Here is a 23359-nt window from a genome sequence, read left to right as displayed (position 1 = left end):
CTGGCCACCTTCCCTGGCCACCCCAGGCCCCGACTCACCAGGTGAGCAGTCCCGGTGGTGGTTCGGGCTTTCGCTCATTGTGGGCTGTGATCTCCAGTGTGGCCAGATCCATGCCCAGCAGCTCGGCGATCCGCTCCCGCCCATAGATGTCCCCATGCTTGTCCAGGACCTGCGTAGGGGAGTGTGTGGCAGTGGGGACATGGCTGGAGTTGGGGAGGGCCACAGCCTGCATGGGGTGAGGCTGGGGACACTCTGAACTTTGTGTGAGAAATTGGGGTGCATCTTTCTGGAGAGAAGGGCCAGATCTTTCTTCAGATGCCCAGGGGGAGGGTCCAAGAGTGATAAAGTTTCAGTTGATTCATTAGCCAAATTCATAGAGATAATTTATTAAGATCAGATTGGTAGTCAAGAAACCCTATATAATTGGGTCTCTGTCATCTGTGAACTTATCTTCTCCTCCTCACCCTCCTCATTCACTCTGCTCCAGCCACACAGACACAAGGACCTCCTTGCAGCTCCTCAAATAAACCAGGCATATTGCTACCTCAGGGCCTTTGCATTGGCTCTTCCTCCTGCCTAAGACACTCCCTCCAGATTTCTACCTAAGTCACCCTTTCACTTCATTAACTGGTGTGTCCTTTCCTGCCTATGCCCGGCCAACACACACACACACACACACACACACACACACACACACACACACACACACTCCCCTCTTCACTTTTTTTTCTTGTACAACACTTATCACCACATAAACCCTATAAATGTGCTCAGCATCTGTCTTGACAGCCTGAGTGTTGTGTTTGCAGCTGGATTCCAGCCCCCTAAAGCAATTCTGGGCACAAAGCAGGTGCTCGATAAATATTTGTTGAGTAAACGAAGGATCTAATTTTCCTTGGTGCCAGATACTGCTCATGCAGGAGCCCATGTAATCTTCACAACCACCTGTGGGGTCAGCCCTCTTACAATAACCCCACTTTGAATCTGAGGGAAACCAAGGCACAGAAAGGCCAACACAGCTAGGGGCAGAACAGCAGGCAGTCCAGCTCTGGAGTCTGTACACTTCACTTCCTCCTTCTTAACTAATACTTATTGGGTCCTCATTCCGAGCCAGGTACTCTGCTGCATTCGTTCCACATATCATGTCATCACAGAGGGAGGTGGGATTATTGTGCCCATTTCCAGATGGGCAAACTGAGGTAGCCAAAACCCCTTGCCCAGGGTTGCACATAAAGCGACTGCTTGTCAGGGCCGGCACATCCAGGTGGCAGCAAGAGACCCCATCCAGTTGGGGCGCCTGGGTGGCTCAGTGGGTTAAGCCCACTGCCTTTAGCTCAGGTCATGATCTCAGGGTCCTGGGATCAAGCCCCGCATTAGGCTCTCTGCTCAGTGGGGAGGCTGCTTCCCCCTCTCCCTCTATCTGCCTCTCTGCCTACTTGTGATCTCTATCAAATAAATAAATAAAATGGTAAAAAGAAAAAAAAACCCCGCCCAGGAGGCCCTGCCACCTCCCCATCCATGTCCTCACCTTCCGCTTGACAAACTTATCCCAGTAATTGCTGGGGAAAGACCTGCCGAAAGAGAGAGACCCAGAGATATTAGGGTGGGAAGGGCCAGCCACCAGCCAGGCCAGGGTGGGCGGAAGTTCCAACGCTTTTCACACAGGGAACCCCGCCAGCAGGGCTGCGCCCCCCTAGGAGTTGGGGTCTAAAGACCTCATGCCAGGGGAAGTTTGCCCCAGGCCAACCATGACCCCAACTTGTTGGTGGAGCCTGAGGGAGGCAGCAGTCCTGCACGCGGAGGCGGGAGGTGCAGAAAAGACAAAACTACCCTCCCTTTGATGTAAGCTCTTTGGATGATGATTCTGGCCCATTAGTTACCAGTTTTCATATTCACAGGCTGATGCCCTAAAATCCTGCCAAGATGGGGAATGAGTTTCGTTGGTTTGGGCGTTGAGGATTATCATGAATCCATGAGTTCAGACCTATTTGATGTGTTTCGATCTGTGGCACTTCCTCTCCTTACCGAGGCCCAGACTGCCCTGACCTGTCCAGCGGGAGCCCCTTCTGGATGCTGCTTTCCACTGAGCACATCCTTGCTCCATGACACAAGGTAACCCCAGCTGGCTGCACGTCCCCACCCCAGCCCTGAAATTTGCTGCTTCTCTGAGGAGCTTGGTTCCTTTTTGTGGGAAATGGTATTTAGAGGTCAAGGTCTTGAGCAGACACAACTTTAAACAGATGTTTCCGGGGCGCCTCATGGCTCAGTTGGTTAAGTATCCAATTCTTGGTTTTGGCTCAAGTCGTGATCTCAGGGACCTGGGATCAAGCCCTGCATCGGGCTCTGTGCTCAGTGTGGAGTCTGCTTGTCCCTTTCCCTTTCCTTCTGCCCCTCCCCACCTCTCAGTTAAAGAAATAAAATCTTTAAAAAATACACAGACGTTTCTCCCTTACTCTGTGAAGCGTGTGCACCTGAATGTGTAGAAGTTAGACGTGCCTTTAATGGTGACAATGAGAGCATAGGATGTCCTTGGTGTGGCTTCTCTCCCTTCCTTGAACCACCTCTCCTGGGCAGGACCCCATAATAAAATAACTTCCAACACTTACCCAGGACTCACTGTGCCTCAGAAACTACACGAATTCATTTTTTCATTACAAGATCCTCAGTGCTATTATTCACCCTCCTTTTATAGATTCGGAAATGGAGGCATAGAAAGGCTCAGTGACTTGACTGAGAATTCCCAGCTAGGGTGTGGCCAACCCAGGCTTTGAGCCTGACCTGGTGTTCTTACTCTAGAGATGACATGGCTCCACTGTATGAGCACATGAAATAGGACTTGATGGTAGGGGTGGGGGGTTGGTGCCAGAGGGGGCTGGGAATTCAATTTGGGGGTCTGGAGTCCCACCACATCACTCTCACACACCCTTGTCCCCTCTCTGAGGTCAATTTAAAAAACCAAGTGATTTTCTATCGCCTACTCATGGCAGCTGGGTAAGAATCACACATTGGGGCAGAGTTTAAATGCAGGTTCCTGGGCCCTGTCCCAGACTCCGTGAACCAGAATCTCTGGGGTTTGGCGCCGGGGGATCTCCATGTGTCACCAGCACCCCCATAGGTACGTGGAAAATTTGTCCATATTACGGAGGGGAAGACTGAGGCTTGAGGGATCTGAGTCAGGGCCGGCAGTGACCAGAACCTCAGGCTTCTGAGGCCCAGGCTTGGCCCAGAGTGGAAACCCAGCTCTGTGCTCTCCACCCGCCCCGAGGTGGGGGCCCGGGCCTTACGGTGTGTTGAGCACCAGCCGGTCCCACTGGCCCTTCACGTCGTCATCCTCAGGCTGCTCTGTGATGTAGAAGCCGTCAAACTCCAGCTTTCGGGCCAGCTCCTTCTCCCGTTTAAAGATCACTAGGGGCACCTGGATTGTTCAGGGAGGCACAGGGGTGGGCATCAGGCCATGGAGAAGGAGACCACAGCCTCAGTGTGAGGCGGGAGATCTTGCTGGCATGGGGGTGAGACCCCACGTCTGGGGAGCTTCCCCAGAGCAATCAGGGCAGTCATGGGGAAAGGTGGGCAGGTGGTTCAGGGCTGGGATAGGAGCAAGTCATGAGAGCCCGGAAGTGGTGCCTGAAGGAGGCTGGGGCTTCCCCAAGGGAGGGGGGATGAATAAAACAGAGGCAGGCAAAAGGAGCTGGAAGTGAGAGAAAGGATTCCAGGCAGAGGGAACAGCATATGCAAAAGTTCTAAGCCAAAAGAACTCTATTCCTCCAACAGTAAAGCATCAAGATTGGTTCCGACAGACCCATTAGAACCCAACTGAAGCTCTCATAACATGCCTCTCGGGCATCACAAACCTCAGGCATTGTTATGTCAGAATCCACACTCCCCTGTTAGTGCCCGTGTCACATCCAAGACCCCACAGAACCCCATGAGCCTTCATTCGCCAGCTGATCAGTATATAGAAAATAACAGTCACTGTGACAAAGTCTGCCTCTTGATCCAGAAATTAATAGGGTCCCATGCCCTGGCTTCTCGCCTGTGACCCACATGAGTTCCGAGTTTGAATACTGTCCTTGCCGAAGACCCCAATCTCGTACCCAGCCCCTGCAGCCCTTACTCCAGTTCTAGGCCCCCTCCGTTCCAACCACCATGGGAGATCGCCCCACCCGTGCCCTAGACCTTCGCAGCAGCCCAGTACCACTCCCTGCCCAACGAGCCTCTGCCCCAGAACCGCCGTCATGACCCACCTTGAGGCAGTTGTAGCCAATGATACAGAGGAAGGCCACCAGCGTATGGAGCAGGCTCAGACAGCGCAAGGCGGGCTCCATGTAGCCGGTGCTCTCCTCCAGGAAGTAGTACACCATGTTCTCGTCCTCGTCACCCTCCGCTTCCTCACCGGCCCCTGAGCCCCAGCCAGAGCCGCCACCAGACCCTGCACCTGACAGGTCCCCAGCTGCTGAGCCCTCCACGTCATCCTCCCCTGGTGGCGAGTCTGAAACCTGAAGGGGGCAGAGGTCGGTCAGGGCCTGCCACACCTGGAAGCCGAACACACTTGACAGCCTCCATTCCTGAGGCTGAAGGCAGCGGTTGGGGGGGGGGGTAGACAGATGCTACTTCAGTGAGACTGTGAGTCAAGATAAGGGGTGGGTCTGGAACCCTAACTAGCAAATCAGACTCTGTCCTGAGAATCTGACTATCGAACTGACAGGAAGCCATTGGAGCTGATTCTCCTTGGCAGCAGATCCTTGCAGAGACTGACTACCAGTATTAACATGAATGCTAAAATTAGGCATAACTGATGTTTACACAGCACTTTCTACATGCCAAGTACCGTTCTAAGTGCTTTACATGTGCTAATCCTCTTGTAAGCCCCACAGCTCTGAGAGATAGACACTGTCAGTGTCCCATTTTACAGATGAGGAAACTGAGGGGCAATGAGGTTAAGGCCCTTGCCTAACATCAAACAGCCAGTGGGTGGTGGAGCCGGGATTCGATCCCACAGAAGCCAGCTATACCGTTATCTAGCTGCCCTGTTATTTAGATCTTCGAGTAAGAACCCAAGGCCCTTTTGTGTCTCAGGAGGTCTGGTTCTGAGCCCTTTCCTTCCATTCCATAAGCTACCCATTTCCTCCTCCCTGCAGATTTCTCCTTAGCTTATGAGAAAGCAAAGAAGCTTCATTGAATCAGTGCACATCACAGAGGCCAAGGTCTGCACCCAGGGCCATGGGACTGGTGAGTGGCAGAGCTGAGCATGGAAGCCCGCACTGGTTTCCTGCTCTGTCCCAGATGCACCCAGATACCCACACATGCTCCTGTGGGTGTCCCAAGATCTGGTGTCCAGCCCGAACCTCCCTGGCACCCCCAATCCAACACCTTGTCCCAGGGGGCCCTGGGAACCTGGTAGGGGCCGAGCCACCCTGTCCCCCAGCAGAGATAAGCGCCTATCCTCTGGGCCCCTTGTGACCAGCACCTTATAAAACAGCAAGATGAAGTTGATGGCAAAGGCCAAGAAGAGTGCAAGGAATCGCAGGGTATAGAAGTTCCGGGAAAGGTAGTTCTAAAATGAGGAAAGAAAGGGAAAGAGCTTACGGTCCACCTTCTGCCCCATCATCCATCCAACAATCCAAAATCTGGTTCACAACGTCCCAGTTATTGAGTGCTTACTGTATACCAGGACGTGCACTAAGAGCTTTATACACACGAATGTGTGTGGCTCTCGCTGCACCACCACGAAGCGGGCACAGCGGATCCGCCCATTCTACAGATAAGAACACCGGGCCTTGGGGAGGTGAGAGGTCTTGCTCAAGGTCACACAGCCAAGAAGTGGCAGACCTGAGATTTGAGACCAAGCACTTCACTTCCAAAGTCCACACTCCCAACTTCTCTGGTATGTTGCTTCCTGTGTGAGGCTGCCCCGTCTGCTTTAGCCCAGATAGAGGACATGTACGTCCATCTCTCCCTCCCTCTTTCTCTCTTCATCATTCTTCCTGTCCCTCATTCTTCCCATGCATCCTCACTGGACCATCTTTCCCCCCAAGAGGTTTCCTTCAGACCCTCATCTCAGGCTGGGCCTGGAGAGGAGGCAGGACAGGCGGAGCCCTGAGCCCTGCCGTCCCAAACTCTCTCCCTTCTTTCTGGGTTGGTTGAGGACACGAGTTCTCCCCACAACCTCGGACAGGAGGGGCTGGGACCAGTGCGGTTGCTCTGACCCAAAGGCTGAGAGCCAAGGAACAGGCCATGGTGGGAGAAACAGAAGCATGTCTTTGCTTGGATTTAGCTCTGGCTAGCACGTCGGGGTGGAGAGTCGAGGCAGGTGGCCCCAGAGGAGCAAAGGTATGGGGGTTGGAATAAGGATCTTGAGCAGGGGCCAAGTGGGGGGCCACCTAAGTGGGGGGCCACCTATGATGCGGCCCTGTGACCAGGTCCTGACTCTGGGGACATCTGTGCCCTCAGGCCAGCCTGGCTTCTTCTGAGCATTAAGCCTGCAACAGGTGAGCTCCAGGACAGGGTGCAGAAAAGAGGTGCTGTGAAGGCCCTGGGAGGTCTCCCTGGAAGAGGAGGTGCCAGCAAGCCCTTGCGGGGTCCTCACCAAGAACTTCACCCTCTGTACTTCCAGTTCTCCCCAGAATTCCAAGCCCCCACCTCCAGCCTCCTCCTTCTTTGGAGGGGGTGGAGGAGGTGCTGTCTTCTTGGGGGGCTCTGGTGGGGGTTCAGGGACTTCTTCCTTCTCCCCATTCTCAGCACTGCAGGGCAGGACACAGAAAGAGTGAGGACGTGCCCAGGCAATCCATCCATTCATTCATTCAATCATTCATTCATTCAAAGCCGTGCATTGGGGGCCCATCCCATGCTTAACCAGGTCTGGATGGTGCTGCGGACACAGTGATGAGTCGCTGCCTCCATGGGTGACAGACCGGTCACCAGGCAGTGGCAGCCCAGAGGGGTCAGAGCTGGATGGGGGATGCTCAAGAGGGTTGTGGGAGCCCCAGAAACACATCTTCCACTTGTTGGCAGGGTGTGTGTGTCAAGGTAAGCTTCCTGGAGAAGGAGGCATGTGAGCCCAAATGGGAAGGAGAAGGAAGACGGAGATGAGCATGGAAGAAAGTGCTCCAAGCAGAGAGAACAGCCCACAGGAAGGCTTGGAGGCAAAAGAGGAGCCTTTTGGCTCCTTTTGGGCCCCAGCCTGGTCTGGGTGAGGCTGAGGACACAGGATAACCTCAGGAGGCTCTGGGTCCAGGAGGGAGGCAATGACAGGGGCCGGGCCCCTTGGACTCCAAGGCCACTCACTCGGCTTTCTCAGGCTCAGGTTCAGGCTCCGGCTCAGGTTCTGGAGGCAGCTCCTCTTCCTCTCCATCCACCTGGAAGCAGGGCAAGCATCAGGGACCAGCTGCCACCCCAAGCGCCTCTCAGAGCGCCTCTGCCTGCCTGTTCCTCTCTGGGTCCCCATCTGGTCATTTCCCCCAGGGCAATCTGTTTCCTCTCCTCCCATTAGAGGAGGGATTACCAAAGTCTCATTTTAGAGGGGAAATTGAGGCTCGGGGAGGTGGAACGTCTTGCCAAAGCACTGTGCAGAGTCAGGGTGACTCCAGGTGGAGGTCTTGTTCCCCAGGGCTTCCCTTCACCTTGACAACCGCAGCCCGAGGGCACTCAGGGCCTGAGGGTGGGGGCTACTTAATTCCTCACAACCACCTGCTTATATCTGAGGGGCTCTCCCAGTGGCCCTGACCCTGTCCCGGGCTGTTCCAGTTACCAGTCACCTTTCCCCTCTAACTAGGTTTCAGGGTCTCTCCTCTCTCTTTGTGCAGATATCTTGATCTCTCCCAGAAGTACTACCTGTTTCAAGGTCTCCGTCTCGGAGTCCACTTCACCGTGTGTCTGTCTCTCCCTTGTCTATGCTCTCTGGTTCGTCTCTGCGGGCCTATCTCTCAGGCTCTCTCTTCTCTCTCTGTCTCTCAGAGTCTCCCTCCCAGTCTGGTCCTCCCTCTTGGGCCCAAGATCTCCAAAACCTCAGAGCCCGCCCCCCACCCCGCGGGCCCTCTCACCCCCAGCTTCCTCTTGATGATGGGGGAGCCCTCGGGCGTGGGCGGCTCCGCTGGCGTCGTGTCACCCATGTCTCCGAGGCCGCCCGCCCCTTCGGGCCGGAAGGGGCCCCCGTCCGCCACGGCCACTGCCCCCTCGGCGCCTCCCGGGCCGGCCTCGTGCGCCGTCGCCTCCTCGTCGCCCGCACCCTCCGCCTCGTCGCCCGCGCCCTCGCCCGCGCCCTCGCCGTCCGCGTCGCCGCTGGGCCCGGCTGGCTGCTCGCCGTGCACCTCGTCGCCCGTGGGGTCGGGCATGCCGGCCAGGAGCTCGGTCACCGTCACCTTCTTGGCACCCTCCACTAGGCCGCCGCCGAAGAGCGAGCCCCAGAGCAGGCGCAGCGCGCCAGCCGCAGCACCCGCGCCCGCGCTCGCCGCGCGCGTCACCGCCGCCCAGAGCAGCGCTGCCACCGCCGCGGCCGCCTCGCGCGCCGTGAGCCGCCGCAGCCGCCGCACGCGCCGCCGCAGGCTGCGGTAGCTGAGGCCTCGCAGCGCCCAGGCCGCCGCGGCCACCGCGCGCGCCGTCACGCCCGCCGCCGCCTGTCCCGCCGCGCCCTCGGGTCCCGCCGAGCCCTCCTCCGCGCACTCCGCGCCCGCCTCGGCCGCGCCGTCGTCTTCGTCTTCCTCCGGCTCGCCCTCGGGCTCGGAGATCTGCGCGGCGATCTGCATCTCGAAGATGGTGTCCTCGCAGAAGCTCACGAAGAGCTCCATCTTCTCGGACTCGCCGCCCTCGTTCACCACGTCGAAGATGAACTGGCGCTTGGACTCCTTGACCTGCACGCGCGGGGTGGGGATGCCACGGAGTGAGCGCGCGGGTCGCTGCCAAGCCCCCCGGACCGAGAGTGTGACAGCGAGGAGCTAGCTCACTGAACCCTCACCAAGGATCCCAGACGAGGGGCCCGGCTCCCCGTTTTGCAGCTGGGGAAATGGAAGCTTAGCAAGTCATGTCCTCAGGGTGCCGCAGCCCAGAGGTGACAGATGCAGGGCTGGATTCCCCACCAGCGGGCTCCAGAATCCAGGCTATCCGCTCCTCTGAGAGATGGAGCATAGGGGCGGAGGGCAAAGGTTCTGCTGCCCGCCTGGGTTCCAGCCCTGATTCTGCCACTGAGGAGTTGGATGATTTAGACATAACTCTCTGGGCCTCAGTTTCCTCCCCTCCTGCCCCGAAACTGGGGGATATTAATAGGACCTCGGTTATAGGGTTGGCGAGAGGCTTCAATGAGTTCAGAGATGCCGAGGGATCTGGACAGCGCTCGCTATTAGAAGGCTGCAAAGTACCGAGGTCCACGCTGCATACAGGGCCTCAAGCAGAATACTGGAATGGGAGGAGGGAGCAGGCAGAACTGGGTGTGTCCAGGAATTAAGAGAAAGAGTTTACATGTGGGGAGCATGTGAGAAGGGGAGGTGGGGGAAGATGGATGGAGCTCCCAGAGCTTGTACAAGAGTGTGAAGCGTCCGTGCTGAACCTGGGCTTCCTGCAGGTGAAGGGATGTGGCAAGACCTCCTGGGTGCAAGGATGGTGCAACCAATTTTATGCCAGATGGGTGAGGGTGGGGCGTAGGCAATCGGGCCCCGAGGGACACAGGTGAAATGTGCAAAATCTTGAGCTGTCCTGTGGAGTAAGTGAGGGGGCCGACATGCAAGAGCCTCATGAGAGGGCACCAGGGACTAAGGGAGGAACCGGGTGGTGGTATGGGAGGATGGGGGAGGGATGCCAGCATGTGGAGCTCAAGTGTCCACGGTAGACATGGACACACAGGGTGGCCATGCAAGGGCCCGGGGCCTAAACCGGAGGGGAGTGTTAGTGCAGGAGGGGGCTACAATTCATAGCGTCAGTGCCTGTGAAGCAGGCATGAGTGTGCAAGGGATCCTGGGAGTCAGTGCACTAAGGCCCAGGATATGAGGACAGGGTTCAGTGTGGGACAACAACCCAGGTGTGCTTGCGCCAAGTGTCACTGAGGAGACATGAGGGGCCCAGTTGTTGAGGGGGTGATTGGAGTGCAAGCCTCATGGGCTACAAGTGTGAGATGGGAGGGGGTGTGCAAGAGCATATGGGAGGAATGTGCAGGTGAGGAACAAAGGAGAAGTGTGAGTGTAAACGGAGTGCAAGAGAACAGGGAATGCGGGCGACACGCAAGCTAAGTGTGAGGTGGGCTGGGGGCCTGCCAGGGCCACATGAGTGTGCCCTTCCAGCAAGTAGGTGTGTAAGGCGCATTCAGACATCTGTGGCTGGGCATATGAGAGGCTGAGATAGGCTACATTGGGCCAAGGATCAGCCTGGCCAAGGATAGTCAGGGGTTCATGAGGTAAGCTGGAGGGTGGTCCAAGTGTGCACAGGAGATTGAGGGCATGCCAGAGAGGGCATGTAGGGGGTGAATAAGTGAGGGATGAACAACCATATAGTGTGCTGGGACCATATCCTCAGGGTGAGTGTGTAAGAATTGTGTACCCACACGTGGACTCCAAGTAAGTAGACATCATGTGCTGGGACCTCAGAGAGCATTTGGGGGCACACGTGGTGACTGGTGAGGGGCAGACCAGCATAGCAAGGTACCCCAGAGCCCCCACGGTGAGTGTGTAAAAGAGAGGGCACGAGTAGGCCAGGGCTGAGAGAGGGCACACCAGGGCTGCTGGGAAGACGAGCAAGGAAGATGTATTAACGATCTACAACCACCGTGTTCCAGTACGTGACAGCGTGTGTGTGACTAGAACTCTAAGGACACGCTGGAGCTCCCAGAGTGAGCGTGCAAGGGGCAGGCATGGTGTTCAAGCAGCGAGTAGGGGCACAGCCACGCTGCTGCACGTGCAACCCATCTCTGGGCTAAATCTGCAAGGGGTGGGCAGGGGAGACCCAGGGACGTGCAAGGGCACCGCAGGGCCCACAACATGGGAGCGAAAGGGTGGGCATGGGCTTGCACGTGTGGAGCAAGAGCCCCCCAGGGCTGGCATGGTGGATGTATGAAGCGGGTGTCCGCCCCTGTGGGGGTCCGAGCATGCGAGGAGCATGCGCGGGGGTTGGGGGAGGGGAGCATGCAGGTGAACGGGCCAACCAACCTGGGGCATCTCCCACTGCATGCGGTTGGTCTCTGAGATCTCAAAGTAGATGCGCTCGATGCGGCGCGAGGCGCCCATAATCTCGATGCGGCCCAGATAGGGCCGGAAGTACTCGAGGATGCTCTCCGCCAGCTCGAGGAAGGTGCGCAGGCGTGGGTCGTGGGGCACGTGCTCCGACAGGTTGGTCAGCAGCACCGCCACGTTGAAGCCGATGTCGCGGGCAGGCTCCTGGAAGCGGTTGGCGAACTCCTCACAGTTGATCATCTCGTTCTCATCGGCTTCGGAGCAGGAAAGCAGGAACTGGATTTCTGGGCCGGTGAACTGCTTCTGGCTGTCCATAGCCTGGGGGTAGGCAGGGGTGCATGGGAAAGGTCAGAGGGCTGGCCCAGTGAGCATCAGTGTTCCTCTTAAATACAGTTATGGACTTTTCATAAAGACAGAAAATTCCAGAACCCTAAACAGCACCTAAGGCTGAAACCCCACAGGTTGGCACAGATGGGGCTGTACCAGCTATCAAAATACCGGCGTGCTGCATGTCCACAAAGCTGGGCCACCCTCCACTGGAAGATACATTCCTTTTTCAGAGATGGTAAGATGGGGATTGAAAAAACTCAGCAGTTGTGCTGAATGGCCAAGAAATGCTGCCCCAGGCTCTCCACTGGCCCTGCACTCCTGCTGTCTACCCTCCCTGTTGGATGGCGCATATGGCCTGTCCCACCCAGGACAGGGACCCTGTGGTTTTAGGCAGGGTCTGTCCAGTTGGGATCAGGAACTGGAAGAGAATGGAGCCGTGGCATTGCTCTCCTGACTTCCTCCCTGAGCTGGCCATGTCCCTCCCCACCCCTAAAAGTCAGTCCTACAGTCCTGCACACAGCTTTCTCTATCTCCAAGTTAGGTAGGTAATTACCCTCTCCTCCAGGACAGATAGGTCCTCCATAATAGAACCCTGACACATATCACCTCCCACCCCAAACCTCTCCCCAGGCCCATTTGGGCTGCCCCCACCCCTTTCCAGCAAGTACATCATTGACACTCGACATAGTGGAAGGCTCTGAATTTCAACTAGAAACAAACAGTCATATGCCCATTACCCCGGAATTAAATCCTCACACGGACATATTTTTTAAATGCTATATATTTAAGAACTAAACATTACAGGTATTATTGGAGCCTTCTACCTCACTACCTATACCCTGGCATTTTCTCACAAAAATACATAGTATCCCCTGCATTTTTTTTTTTAAATTTAAAGAATTGCTATTATAGGGGTACCTGGGTGGCTCAGTGGGTTAAGCCTCTGCCTTCAACTTGGGTCATGGTCTCAGGGTCCTGGGATCGAGCCCCGCATCAGGCTCTCTGCTCAGCAGGGAACCTGCTCCCTCCCCACCCACCCCGCCTCTCTGCCTACTTGTGATCTCTCTCTCTCTGTCAAATAAATAAGGAAAATCTTTAGAAAAAAATTAAAAAAATAAAAAACAAAGAATTGCTATCATAATAATATAATTTGAAACTTGCTTTCTTCAACTATATTTTTAAGATCTACCCATGTTCACAGATTGATCAAACGAATTCATTTTTCCTGTTATGCAGTATTTCTTTTTTTTTTTTTTAAGATTTTATTTATTTACTTGACAGACAGAGATCACAAGGAGGCAGAGAGGCAGGCAGAAAGAGAGAGAGGAGAAAGCAGGCTCTCTGCTAAGCAGAGAAACCAATGTGGGGCTCGATCCCAGGACCCTGAGATCATGACCTGAGCCAAAGGCAGAGGCTTTAACCCACTGAGCCACCCAGGTGCCCCATATTATGTAGTATTTCTAATAAATGTAACACCATATATCCTTCTGATACTGGACATTCAGGTGGTTTCCAGTTTTTTTGCTTTATAGACAACACTTTCATTGAACAGTCTTATGCTGATCTCCTGTGCACTTCTGGCAATAAGTTCTCTAGAGCAGTTTGTCTGAGTCAAATGTTTTGACTGCACTCACAGCTAGAATGCATTCTGTAGTGCGAATCCAGGGAAAGGGGTTCATGACACAATTCTGACTTTCGCTATGCAACTCTCTCTGTCATGTTCGATTCAATTGTATTTTTAAAGATGCTGGTCATGACTTAACGAAATTAATTTCATGACCCACAGATGAATTGCACCATGTAGTCTGAGAAATGCTACTCTAGGATATGAATAGAAGTGAGATCTTCTGGCTCCAAAAAGTGCTTTGTAGCCAAGAACTTTGCAAAATGCTTTCTAAATGAGTAACCCGCTTTGCAGATCATGAAGGGTTCTAGAAACCACAGAATGTGGAGACATAATCATACAGGAACTCCTCACCATCTACCTTTGCTGCACCGACCTGCCTTCTCCACTTATGATGTGGTGTGTTACTTGCCCCTCTGAAAAGACCCCCTCCCTACAGAAAGGCCTGGAACTCCATCCCCTCCATTCCGTCTTAGACTCTGCTCTTGTGATTTGCAGCTCTCTCTTTGTCATCATCCATTTCCCACTCCCCTTCTTTTGAAATACCACCTTCTCTGATTGCTATCCGCTTCCTATGCTGGACTCCTCCTTTATTCCAGACTTCTAAAGGTTGGGGACACTACTCCTGGAATCTGCACCCCTTTCTTGAGAAACACACTCTCCATGGAGATAGTCACTGAGGCCCAAGGCACTGAACACTATCCCGCACCAAGGATGGCCCAATTTACATCTCAGCCCCAACTTCTCCCCAGAATCCAGATAGTTAACAGCCGAAGCCCTTACCTGACATCTTTTCATGGATCTCTACCCCAAACTGGAAATAGTCTAAACTGAACTTTTGGTTTCAAAACCTTTCCTCCCACTGTCTTACCAATCTCAGGAATAGCATCGCTCTCCACCCAGCTGCTTAAGCTAAAACCTTTGAGTCATCCTTGATTCCTCTTTTTTGTCTCACCACCCACACCCGATTCATCAGCAAATCTGTCAGCTCTGCTTTCACAGATCTAGAACCCACACACATCTGCCCCCTCGATGGTCCCACCCTGGTTTTGGTCCTACATCGTTCCCCTCTAGACTCTCACGGCAACCTCTTCCCTGTTCTCCCTGCTCCCCCTCAACCCCCAGCCAGGGACCCTATAAACATCTAAGGACACACCTCTCCCTGCTCAGAATCGTCCCATGCCTCCATCTCATTTAGGTTAAAAATTGGAGACTTGGGGGCACCTGGGTGGCTCAGTGGGTTAAAGCCTCTGCCTTTGGCTTAGGTTATGATCTCAGGGTCCTGGGATCCAGCCCTGCATTGGGCTCTCTGTTCAGCAGGGAGCCTGCATCCCTCTGTCTCTCTGCTTGCCTCTATGCCTACTTGTGATCTCTGTCAAATAAATAAATAAAATCTTAAAAAAAAAAAAATTGAGTGCAGGAGTCTTTCCTGCACCCAACCAGGCCCTGTATGTCTGCTGTGTCCCTCCCCTCTGGCACTTTACCACTCCCATTTTCCCATCTACAGCCCTCTCCAGTCATGCTGGCTTCCCTTGGCACGCCTCTGGTTCCCACGTTTCAGCCTTTAGACTTGCTGCCCCCTCTGTCTGGGATGCCACAACCTCCCACACCTCCAAGTGGTATGTTTCAGCTCCAGCTTCAATGCCCTTTTCTGGAAAGGCATCCCCCATCCACACAGTTGTCAAGACTTATCCATTCATGCTCTCTCTCATGCCATCCTGCTCATTTCCTTCAGACTACAGATTATGACCTGAAATTATTTTGTTTAGTTCTTTACTTTTGGTGGGGGAGAGAGAGAATCTTAAGCCAGGTCCATGCCCAGTGCTGTGGGGTTCAACCTGAGAGCCTGAGATCTCAACCTGAGAGCATGATCTCATCCTGAGATGAAATCAAGAGTTGGAGGCTTAACCGACTAAGCCAGCCAGGCACCCCATTTGGTTATTTTCATCTGCCCCTTCCCACTGGGCTGTCTGCTCCAAGGGTGGGATCTCGGTCTGTTCTGCTTGCTGCTACACACAGCAGATGCTCAGGACACATTTCGTCAAGTGAATTAAGAATCTTTTTTTTTTTTTTTTTTGAATTAGCATCTTCAAAGCAGAGAAGACTTTGCTCCTTCGTGACAATTTTTGAAAGTTAAAAAGTTCTTTTAAAAATCCTGAACTTGCCTTTTAAGCCATAAAGAAACCAAAAAGCATGTTGTGAAACACATATCTGTAAGGTGCCTGAAGCTTTGTGTTTAGGAAACCACGTGATGTTTGACAAATAGTCCCTAGAAATGAGAATATTAACAAAAATGAGCATATCGTCATTTTGCCATCGCTAGTGCACGAACATGTCTGGGTATCGAACATCAGTAGCTGCTGACCTCACCAAAGGAGAGAGAACAGGGAAGGATTTACCTCCTGATCAATGTAGGTAGTGCCACAGAGGATATGCCAACAAAACAAAGCAACAAACCAACCAAACAGAACTTGCATCTGATGGACTTCTTGACCGGGAGTCTCAGTTTACAGGAAACACAGGGGAAGGAGGAACGTGCTACATGACACTAGAAGGTTGGCTCAGCCAGATGGAAACTGTGGGAACCTCTACAAACAGCACAGGCATTTTCCAATGAGAGCCGAGGGCCACTGGGGCTGCTGAGTCCTTGAATCAGGGCAGGTGCTGATTGAGGTTTACATACTGGATTTCAAAGACTTAGCATGAAAAAAGGATGTAAGATGTGGAATAGTTTTATATATATATATATATATATATATTGTTTATATGTTGAAATAATATTTTGGATCTATGAGTTTAAATACAATATATTGTTGAAAATGACCTCATGCACATGTGTTTTGCTTTTTAAGTTTTTTAAAGATTTTATTTATTGATTTGAGAGAGAGACAGTGAGAGAGAGCATGAAAGGGGAGAAGGTCAGAGGGAGAAGCAGACTCCCCATGGAGCTGGGAGCCCCATGTAGGACTTGATCCTGGGACTCTGGGATCATGACCTGAGCTGAAGGCAGTTGCTTAACCAACTGAGCCAACTAGGTGCCCCGTGTGTTTTGCTTTTTAAAAGCAGGGGTACTAGAAACATTTATTTTTTTTTTTTTTAAGATTTTATTTATTTATTTGACAGAGAGAAATCACAAGTAGATGGAGAGGCAGGCAGAGAGAGAGAGAGAGGGTAGCAGGCTCCCCGCTGAGCAGGGAGCCCGATGTGGGACTCGATCTCCGGACTCTGAGATCATGACCCGAGCGGAAGGCAGCGGCTTAACCCACTGAGCCACCCAGGCGCCCTAGAAACATTTAAATTATGCATATTGCTCACACTGTATTCCTAACTTTTTAAGAAAGATTTTACTTATTTATTTGACACAGAGAGAGAGACAGTAAGAGAGGGAACACAAGCAGGGGTAGTGGGAGAGAGAGAAGCAGGCTTCCCACCAAGCAGGAAGCCTGATGCAGGGCTTAATCCTAGGACCCTGGGACCATGACCTGAGCCAAAGGCAGATGCCTAACAACTGAGCCACCCAGGCACCCTTGCATTACTAATTTTTTTTTAAAGAAACTTTACTCCCACCATGGAGCTCAAACTCATGACCCTGAGATCAGGAGCTGCATGTTCTACCAACTGAGCCAGCCAGGTGCCCTGCTCACATTGTATTTCTATCAGAGAGTACTCCTCTGTAGCGCCAAACACCTGGGTCCCTAGCAGATCAGCTACAAGGAAAAAGAGAAGTACTGGCGGGGAAGCAGTAGATACAAGGAGGTTTAAGGAAATATCAACTGGTTGCAATGGGTGTACCTTGTTTATTTTTTTATACCTTTAAGATTTTTATTTATTTATTTATTTATTTATTTATTTTTAGAGAGAGAGGGAGAGAGAGTGAACACAGGCAGACAGAATGGCAGGCAGAGGCAGAGGGAGAAGCAGACTCCCTGCCGAGCAAGGAGCCCGATGTGGGACTCGATCCCAGGACACTGGGATCATGACCTGAGCCGAAGGCAGCGGCTTAACCCACTGAGCCACCCAGGCATCCCGTATTTTTTTAAAGATTTATTTATTTGGGGGCGCCTGGGTGGCTCAGTGGGTTAAGCCGCTGCCTTTGGCTCAGGTCATGATCTCAGGGTCCTGGGATCGAGTCCTGCATCGGGCTCTCTGCTCAGCAGGGAGCCTGCTTCCCCCTCTCTCTCTGCCTGCCTCTCCATCTACTTGTGATTTCTCTCTGTCAAATAAATAAAAATCTTTTAAAAAAAAGATTTATTTATTTGACAGAGAGAGAATAAGCAAATCTATAGAGACAGAAAGTAGATTAGCGTTTGACAGGGGCCTGGGTGGGGGAAATGGGAAGTGACTGCTAAAGGGTACAGGGTTTCTCTTTTGGGGTGACTACAATGTTCTAAAATTAGATTGTAGTTATGGTTGCACAATTCTGTGAATATGCCAAAAAAATTGAGTTGTACATTTTAAATGGATGAACTTATGAGATATACCCCAAAATATTTACAGACTATTAAAAAAATAATAATAGGAAAAAAACCCCAAAACAGTACTGACCAAGAATAAGTTAGTAGCCTGGAATGTGTCTTCAGCCACCAGAAAGGGCTTTCTACACTGTAATAGGTGTTTTGGAATCTGCAAAGTACTTACTTATCAATGAAGACATGCCTTGCAAAGTATGAAATCTGTCAACCATAAAGGACTTGGGGAACCAGACAACAATGCTATACTTTTAAAATGGACAAACATAAATTTAAAAATAAACATCTGGAGAGAAGCACACCAGAGTGGCTGTCAGTGGCAGTTTTTGGAAAGGTGGGATGACAACAGGGTTGGGGGTGGGAGCCAAAAGTGACCTCGACCGCAGTGGTAAGTTCTGAGTTTCTTTACAAGAAGAATTTATTCTTGTCTTATTTCATTGAAAATTATTAAGATATATTTTTTAAAGATTTTACTTATTTTTCGTAAGTAGGCAGAGAGGCAGGCAGAGAGAGAGAGAGGGAGAAGCAGCCTCCTCGCTGAGCAAAGAGCCCGGTGCGGGGCTCGATCCCAGGACCCTGGGATCATGACCTAAGCCGAAGGCAGAGGCTCTAACCCACTGAGCCGCCCAGGTGCCCCCAAAATTAATAAGATATTTTAAGTGACTTTCTACATGAGAATCAAAGTATTCCGCATAGCCAAATATATATATAATAATACCATAAGCGAAGTCAAAAGATAAATGATGAACTAGGAAATACAGGTGCAACTCCTATAACTAACAAAGCTATAATCAGCCTAATATATAAAGAGCTCTAGAACTCAAGGAGAAAAATAAGAAAGAAAGAATATAAGCCAAGGACACAGTCAGTTCACTGGATAGGCAATACAAAAGAAAGAACAGAAAAAGATGCTTCACTGCACTCACACCAGGAGGTATGACTTAAACTGCACAGCAATATTGTTTTTCACCTATCAGATTGGCAAAAGTCCAAATATTTGACAATGCGGTCTGGTGGCGAGGCTGTGGGGAAAGAGGCACTCTCATAGGTTACTAATGAGAGGGAAAAACAGAGGGCAAAATTTGCCCAAATGACAAATGAATTTACTCTTTAATCCAGATATCCTGCTTTTAGAAGTATATTCTTAGATGTAACTGCACATAAAGAATGACATTATGTACAAGGGTATTTGTTGTAGCCGGAATTGCTAGTAGTCCAAAAGAAGCCTTCCTCAGTACACTTACTCCCACCCACTGGAAATTTGCAGTAGAAATATACAGTATCTGTGCTACCAACTGTATCTTTGTACAGTGCACAACTTGCACAACTGTCCACGAGTTGTAAAAGCAAAAGACTAGGAGAGAAGCAAGTGTCTGTCAACAAAGAATCATCAAAGAAACCATAATATATACATAAAATGGAATACTGGGCATCTGTACAGAAAGAATGAGGTCTCTCTCTGATCTCCAGAATATATTATTAAGTGATATGGACCAATGTATGTAGTTCACTGCCAATTATGCAAGAAAGGAGGAAAATAACAAAATCTGAAAGAAAAAAAAAAGATGCAAGGATACAAAGGAAACTAATGTTACTCACAGCAGCGGGGGAGGTCAGGGGAGGAGGGAAGTAGGCTGAGAAAACAGTGGGAGTGAGACTTCCCACTTCATACATTGTTACATTTTTGCAGTTCAAATCACATGAATGTACTCTTTACCAAGGCACTTTTCAAGTTACAGATCATAACTCTGTGACACAGAGATACTGACCTACAAAAATGTTGTGTAAATGACATCAAACCATGTGTGTGAAGCTCTGGTCAGGAGGGATCTTTACCCATTTCATTTTCTAAATTCACCCTTTTCTTTAAAAAAGATTTTATTTATTTATTTGACAGACAGATCACAAGTAGGCAGAGAGGCAGGCAGAGAGGGGGGGAAAGTAGGCTCCCTGCCAAGCAGAGAGCGTGATGTGGGGCTTGATCCCAGGACTCTGAGATCATGACCTGAGCCAAAGGCAGAGGCTTAACCCACTGAGCCACCCAGGCACCCCTTAAATTCATCTTATAACTCAACGTTCATACGCATTTACCAGCCTCTCCCTATTTCCTCCACGGCTGAGCCCTTCACATCACTTACTTTTCTATTCTGTTTCTACCAGTTCAGTTTCTGTTTTTGTTTTTTGTTTCTTCTTCTTCTTCTTCTTTTTTTTTTTTTAAAGATTTCACATGTAAGTGAGGCCATGAACTATTTGTCTTTCCATTTCTGGCATATTTCACTTAGCATAATGCCCTCCTGGTTCAGCCATGTTGTTGCAAATGACAAGGTTTCCTTCTTTTTTTAAAAGGCAGAATAACAGTCCATTACATATCACATTCCTAGGTTAGTTCCATACCTCAGCTATTGTGAATAATAGCTGTAATGAACACGGCAGCACAGATATCTCCTTGAAACAATGGTTTGGTTTCCTTTGGATATATACCCTGATACAGCACTGCTGGGTCTGACAGCAGTTATATTTTTAATTTCATTTCCTAGTTCTAATTTAATTTAAATTTTTAAGGAAAAAATGTGGTTTTTCCTTAGTGGCCACACCATTTCACATTCCCACCAATGGTGCACAAGGGCTCCTTTTTCTTTCTCTTCACCCACACTTGCTATCTCTTGCCTTTTTCATAATAGGCATCCTCACAGGTATGTGGTGTTATCTCATTGTGGGTATGATTTGCATTTTCTCTGATGACAACCGATGTGGAGCACCTTGTATTTACTTATTTTTTAAGGAGGCTCCATATCCAGCGTGGAACACAACGTGGGGCTCGGACTCATGACCCTGAGATCGAGACCTGAGTGGAGATCAAGATTTGGACACTTGCCCGATGGAGCCACCCAGGTGCCCCCCTGAGGACCTACCTCGTCATGTGCCTGTTGGCTACTTGTATGTCTTCTGAAAAATATCTATTCAGAACCTCTGCCCATTAAAAATTAGGTTACTTGGTTTGTTTTTTTGTTTTTGTTTTGTTTTGTTGTTTTTGCTATTGAGTTATGTAAGTTTCTTGCCATATTAGCCCCTTACCATATCTATGGTTTGCAAATATTTTCTCTTATTCCATAAATGGCTTTTTCACTTTGTTGACGCTTTCCTTTTCTGAGAAGAATCACTTCAAAGTTATGAATGAGGTGTATTTTAGTTCTTACATGGTGATTTTTGGTTCCCTGGCTGAGATTCTCTCCTTAAAACTGTCAGGCTCAGAGAGTAGGGCTGGGACTTCCAGCCAGGGCCTGATGCTGAGGGAAAGGACACTATTTATTGAACTAGAGTAATGGTTGAGTCTGGAGGCGGTGCACTCTGGAGCCAGACTGCCTGAGTTCTAATCCCAGCTTTGTTGCTTATTAGCTGTGTGACCCTGAGCATGGCACTTCACCTCCCTGTGCCTCAGTTTCCACTTCTGTCAATGAGAATAAAAAACAGAGGCACCTGGGTGGCTCAGTGACTTAAGCATTGCCTTCAGTTCGGGTCATGATCCTGGGGTCTTGGGGTTGAGTCCTGCATCAGGCTCCCTGCTCCGTGGGCAGCCTGCTTCTCCCTCTGCCGGCTGCTCCCCCTGCTTATGCACACATGTGCCCTCTCTCTCTGACAAATAAATTAATAAAATATTTTAAAAAGAGAGAATAAAAAATAGTCCTTACCACTTAGGGTTGGTTTAAGGACTATGTGACCTAATCCATTTACATACAGGGACCTCGCACAGAGAGAGACCTTGGTAACTATCAGCTCTTCTGGAAGGTGGACGGCTCGGGGACAGCAAGGAGTGAAGCGGCGGGGAGACTGACAGGGAAGGCAGGGCTCTCACAAGTGCGTGGCCCAGATGCACAGGGAAGCACATATTGTGGAGGGGAGGAAATGGCCGACAGTGGCCAATGCCACAAAGATAACAGAGGAGAGATTCAGGGTGTAGAGGTCACTGGGGTGAAGACGTCACTGACCATCTTGGTCAGGGTAGTTTCAGAAGAGTGACAGGGACCGAAGCCAGCAAGCCCTGAGTCAGAAAGGGGGTGGGAGGCGAGAAAGGAGTGAGTGGAGGTTGACAGTCCTTGGAAGGCATGGCTGAGAGGGGGAGAGACACAGGGAGGCTCTCAGGACACCTGGGAGGCTGGGGACACTGAGGATACTTTTTAACTGAGCAGACCCTGAATGTTTAAAATTTTTTTTTAATGTTTATTAAAGGGGCTAGCCCTAGCTTAAAGTAAGAACGACTACGCTGATACATAAAAATAAATGGATGGACAAGTACAGCAAAATGGTACCTAATAAAGGGAAAGGATATGGTGAGGTTAGGAAACCCCCATATGTTGGCGCACCTGGATGGCTCAGACGGTTAAGTGTAGGACTCTTGATTTCCACTGAGGTCATGATCTCAGGGTCATGAGATCGAGCCCCATGTCGGGTTCTGCACTTGGTGTGAAGTTGACTTGGGATTCTCTCTCTTCCTTGGCCCCTACCACCTCCCCCACCCAAAAAAAAAGTTAAAAAAAATTTTAAAATAATAAAAAAGAAAAAAACAAACCACCACCATTTGTCAACTACCACAGTAATTCCCATTTCAGGAAGAATCACCAACAGATGCTAACCCTAGAGGGTGAGAGGGAATGATGGTACCCGTGCAGCGGAGACCCTGGTAAATGCCTCCTGAACCGAGCAAGCCAAGCTAAAGCCAACAGCGATAGGAAGAAACCCCAGACAGAATGCAGTGAGGACATATTACTTCTACCGCATTCCTGCCTAAAGGTCCAACCTGAATTGACTCATGGGGAAAATCTCAGGCAAACCCACATTCTGGAACATTCTCTAAAAAACCGATCTCTATTCTTCATAAATGTCAAGGTCATGAAAGACAAGGGCAGAAACATTCTCTAAAAAAACCGCTCTCCATTCTTCAAAAATGTCAAGGTCATGAAGGACAAGGATAGACTGAGGAAGGGTGCGGGATTGGTGGAGGCCAAAGAGACAGGATGTCTAAACGTGGTCCCTGACCGCTGGACTGCCTCCTCCGCAGGAAAAACAATTTCTTCACTGAGTGAGAACTGAATTAAGGTCTGTAGCTAGCTGAGTCATACTGATGCTAATTTCTTGATTTGCATAATTGTTCTGGGGTTATGAGAGAGAAAGAACTTGTTCTCAGGAGATACACACTGAAGTATGTAGAAGAAAAGCAGAATCATGAGAGAGCAAATGTGGTAAATGTGAGCATTTGGGCGGTCGGGGTGAAAAGGTGATCAGAAATTCTATGTATTGTTCCTGCGGCTTCTCTGTAGGTCAGAAGTTATTTCCAAAGAAACAGTTAGCAGAAGGGTGAGGGGAAAGATCTGGCAGGAATAATAGTAGGGAGCATGTCTTGAGTGCCCCTGTGTTCCAGGAACGGCCCACACGCTGTCTGCCTCGCAGAGGTCTTGTGAGACAGTGAATGTCACTATCCTAGTCCCGTGTCACAGAGGAGGAAACTGAGTCTCAGAGCGGCTGAGTGACATAACTGGAGTTCCATAGGGAGAGAGGGGAGAGCTGGGGTGGGAGGACTGACAGACAGATGAGGGGGCTCCTGGATAGGCTGCTTCCTTCACTTCCCTCCTAAAAACCTCGTTATTTGACCTGTAATGGTCATTAGTGACCGCCTCCCCATCAGACTATAAGCTCCATGAAGGCAGAGCCGTATCTGTCTCGGTTATTGCTGTGCCCGTGGTACCAGCAGTGGACCCAGTATGGAGAAGAAATCCAACAAACGTTTCTCA

General features: G+C 50.6%; 1 protein-coding gene across 5 annotated transcripts in view; it reads right to left on the bottom strand.

Annotated features, from left to right (window-relative positions):
• RYR1 (ryanodine receptor 1) overlaps window positions 1-23359 on the bottom strand; it is a 107612-nt gene that overhangs the window by 4487 nt on the left and 79766 nt on the right. For 3 of the 5 annotated variants that reach the window (XM_082709066.1, XM_082709067.1, XM_082709068.1), the window contains 9 exons: window positions 11127-11468; window positions 8040-8846; window positions 7285-7355; window positions 6587-6740; window positions 5468-5554; window positions 4245-4496; window positions 3285-3415; window positions 1529-1571; window positions 39-169 (listed from right to left, as the gene is read on the bottom strand). In XM_082709066.1, the coding sequence (XP_082565192.1) occupies window positions 39-169; window positions 1529-1571; window positions 3285-3415; window positions 4245-4496; window positions 5468-5554; window positions 6587-6740; window positions 7285-7355; window positions 8040-8846; window positions 11127-11468 (2018 nt within the window). Of the gene's footprint in view, window positions 1-38; window positions 170-1528; window positions 1572-3284; window positions 3416-4244; window positions 4497-5467; window positions 5555-6586; window positions 6741-7284; window positions 7356-8039; window positions 8847-10700; window positions 11469-23359 lie in introns of those variants that run through there. The other 2 variants (XM_082709069.1, XM_082709070.1) reach the window with 1 other exon arrangement.

Source organism: Mustela nivalis (assembly GCF_964662115.1).
Source record: "Mustela nivalis genome assembly, chromosome: 18".
Lineage (NCBI taxonomy): Eukaryota > Metazoa > Chordata > Mammalia > Carnivora > Mustelidae > Mustela > Mustela nivalis.
Note: the sequence above shows the minus strand (reverse complement) of the source record. Positions and strands in the feature narration are given on the sequence as shown.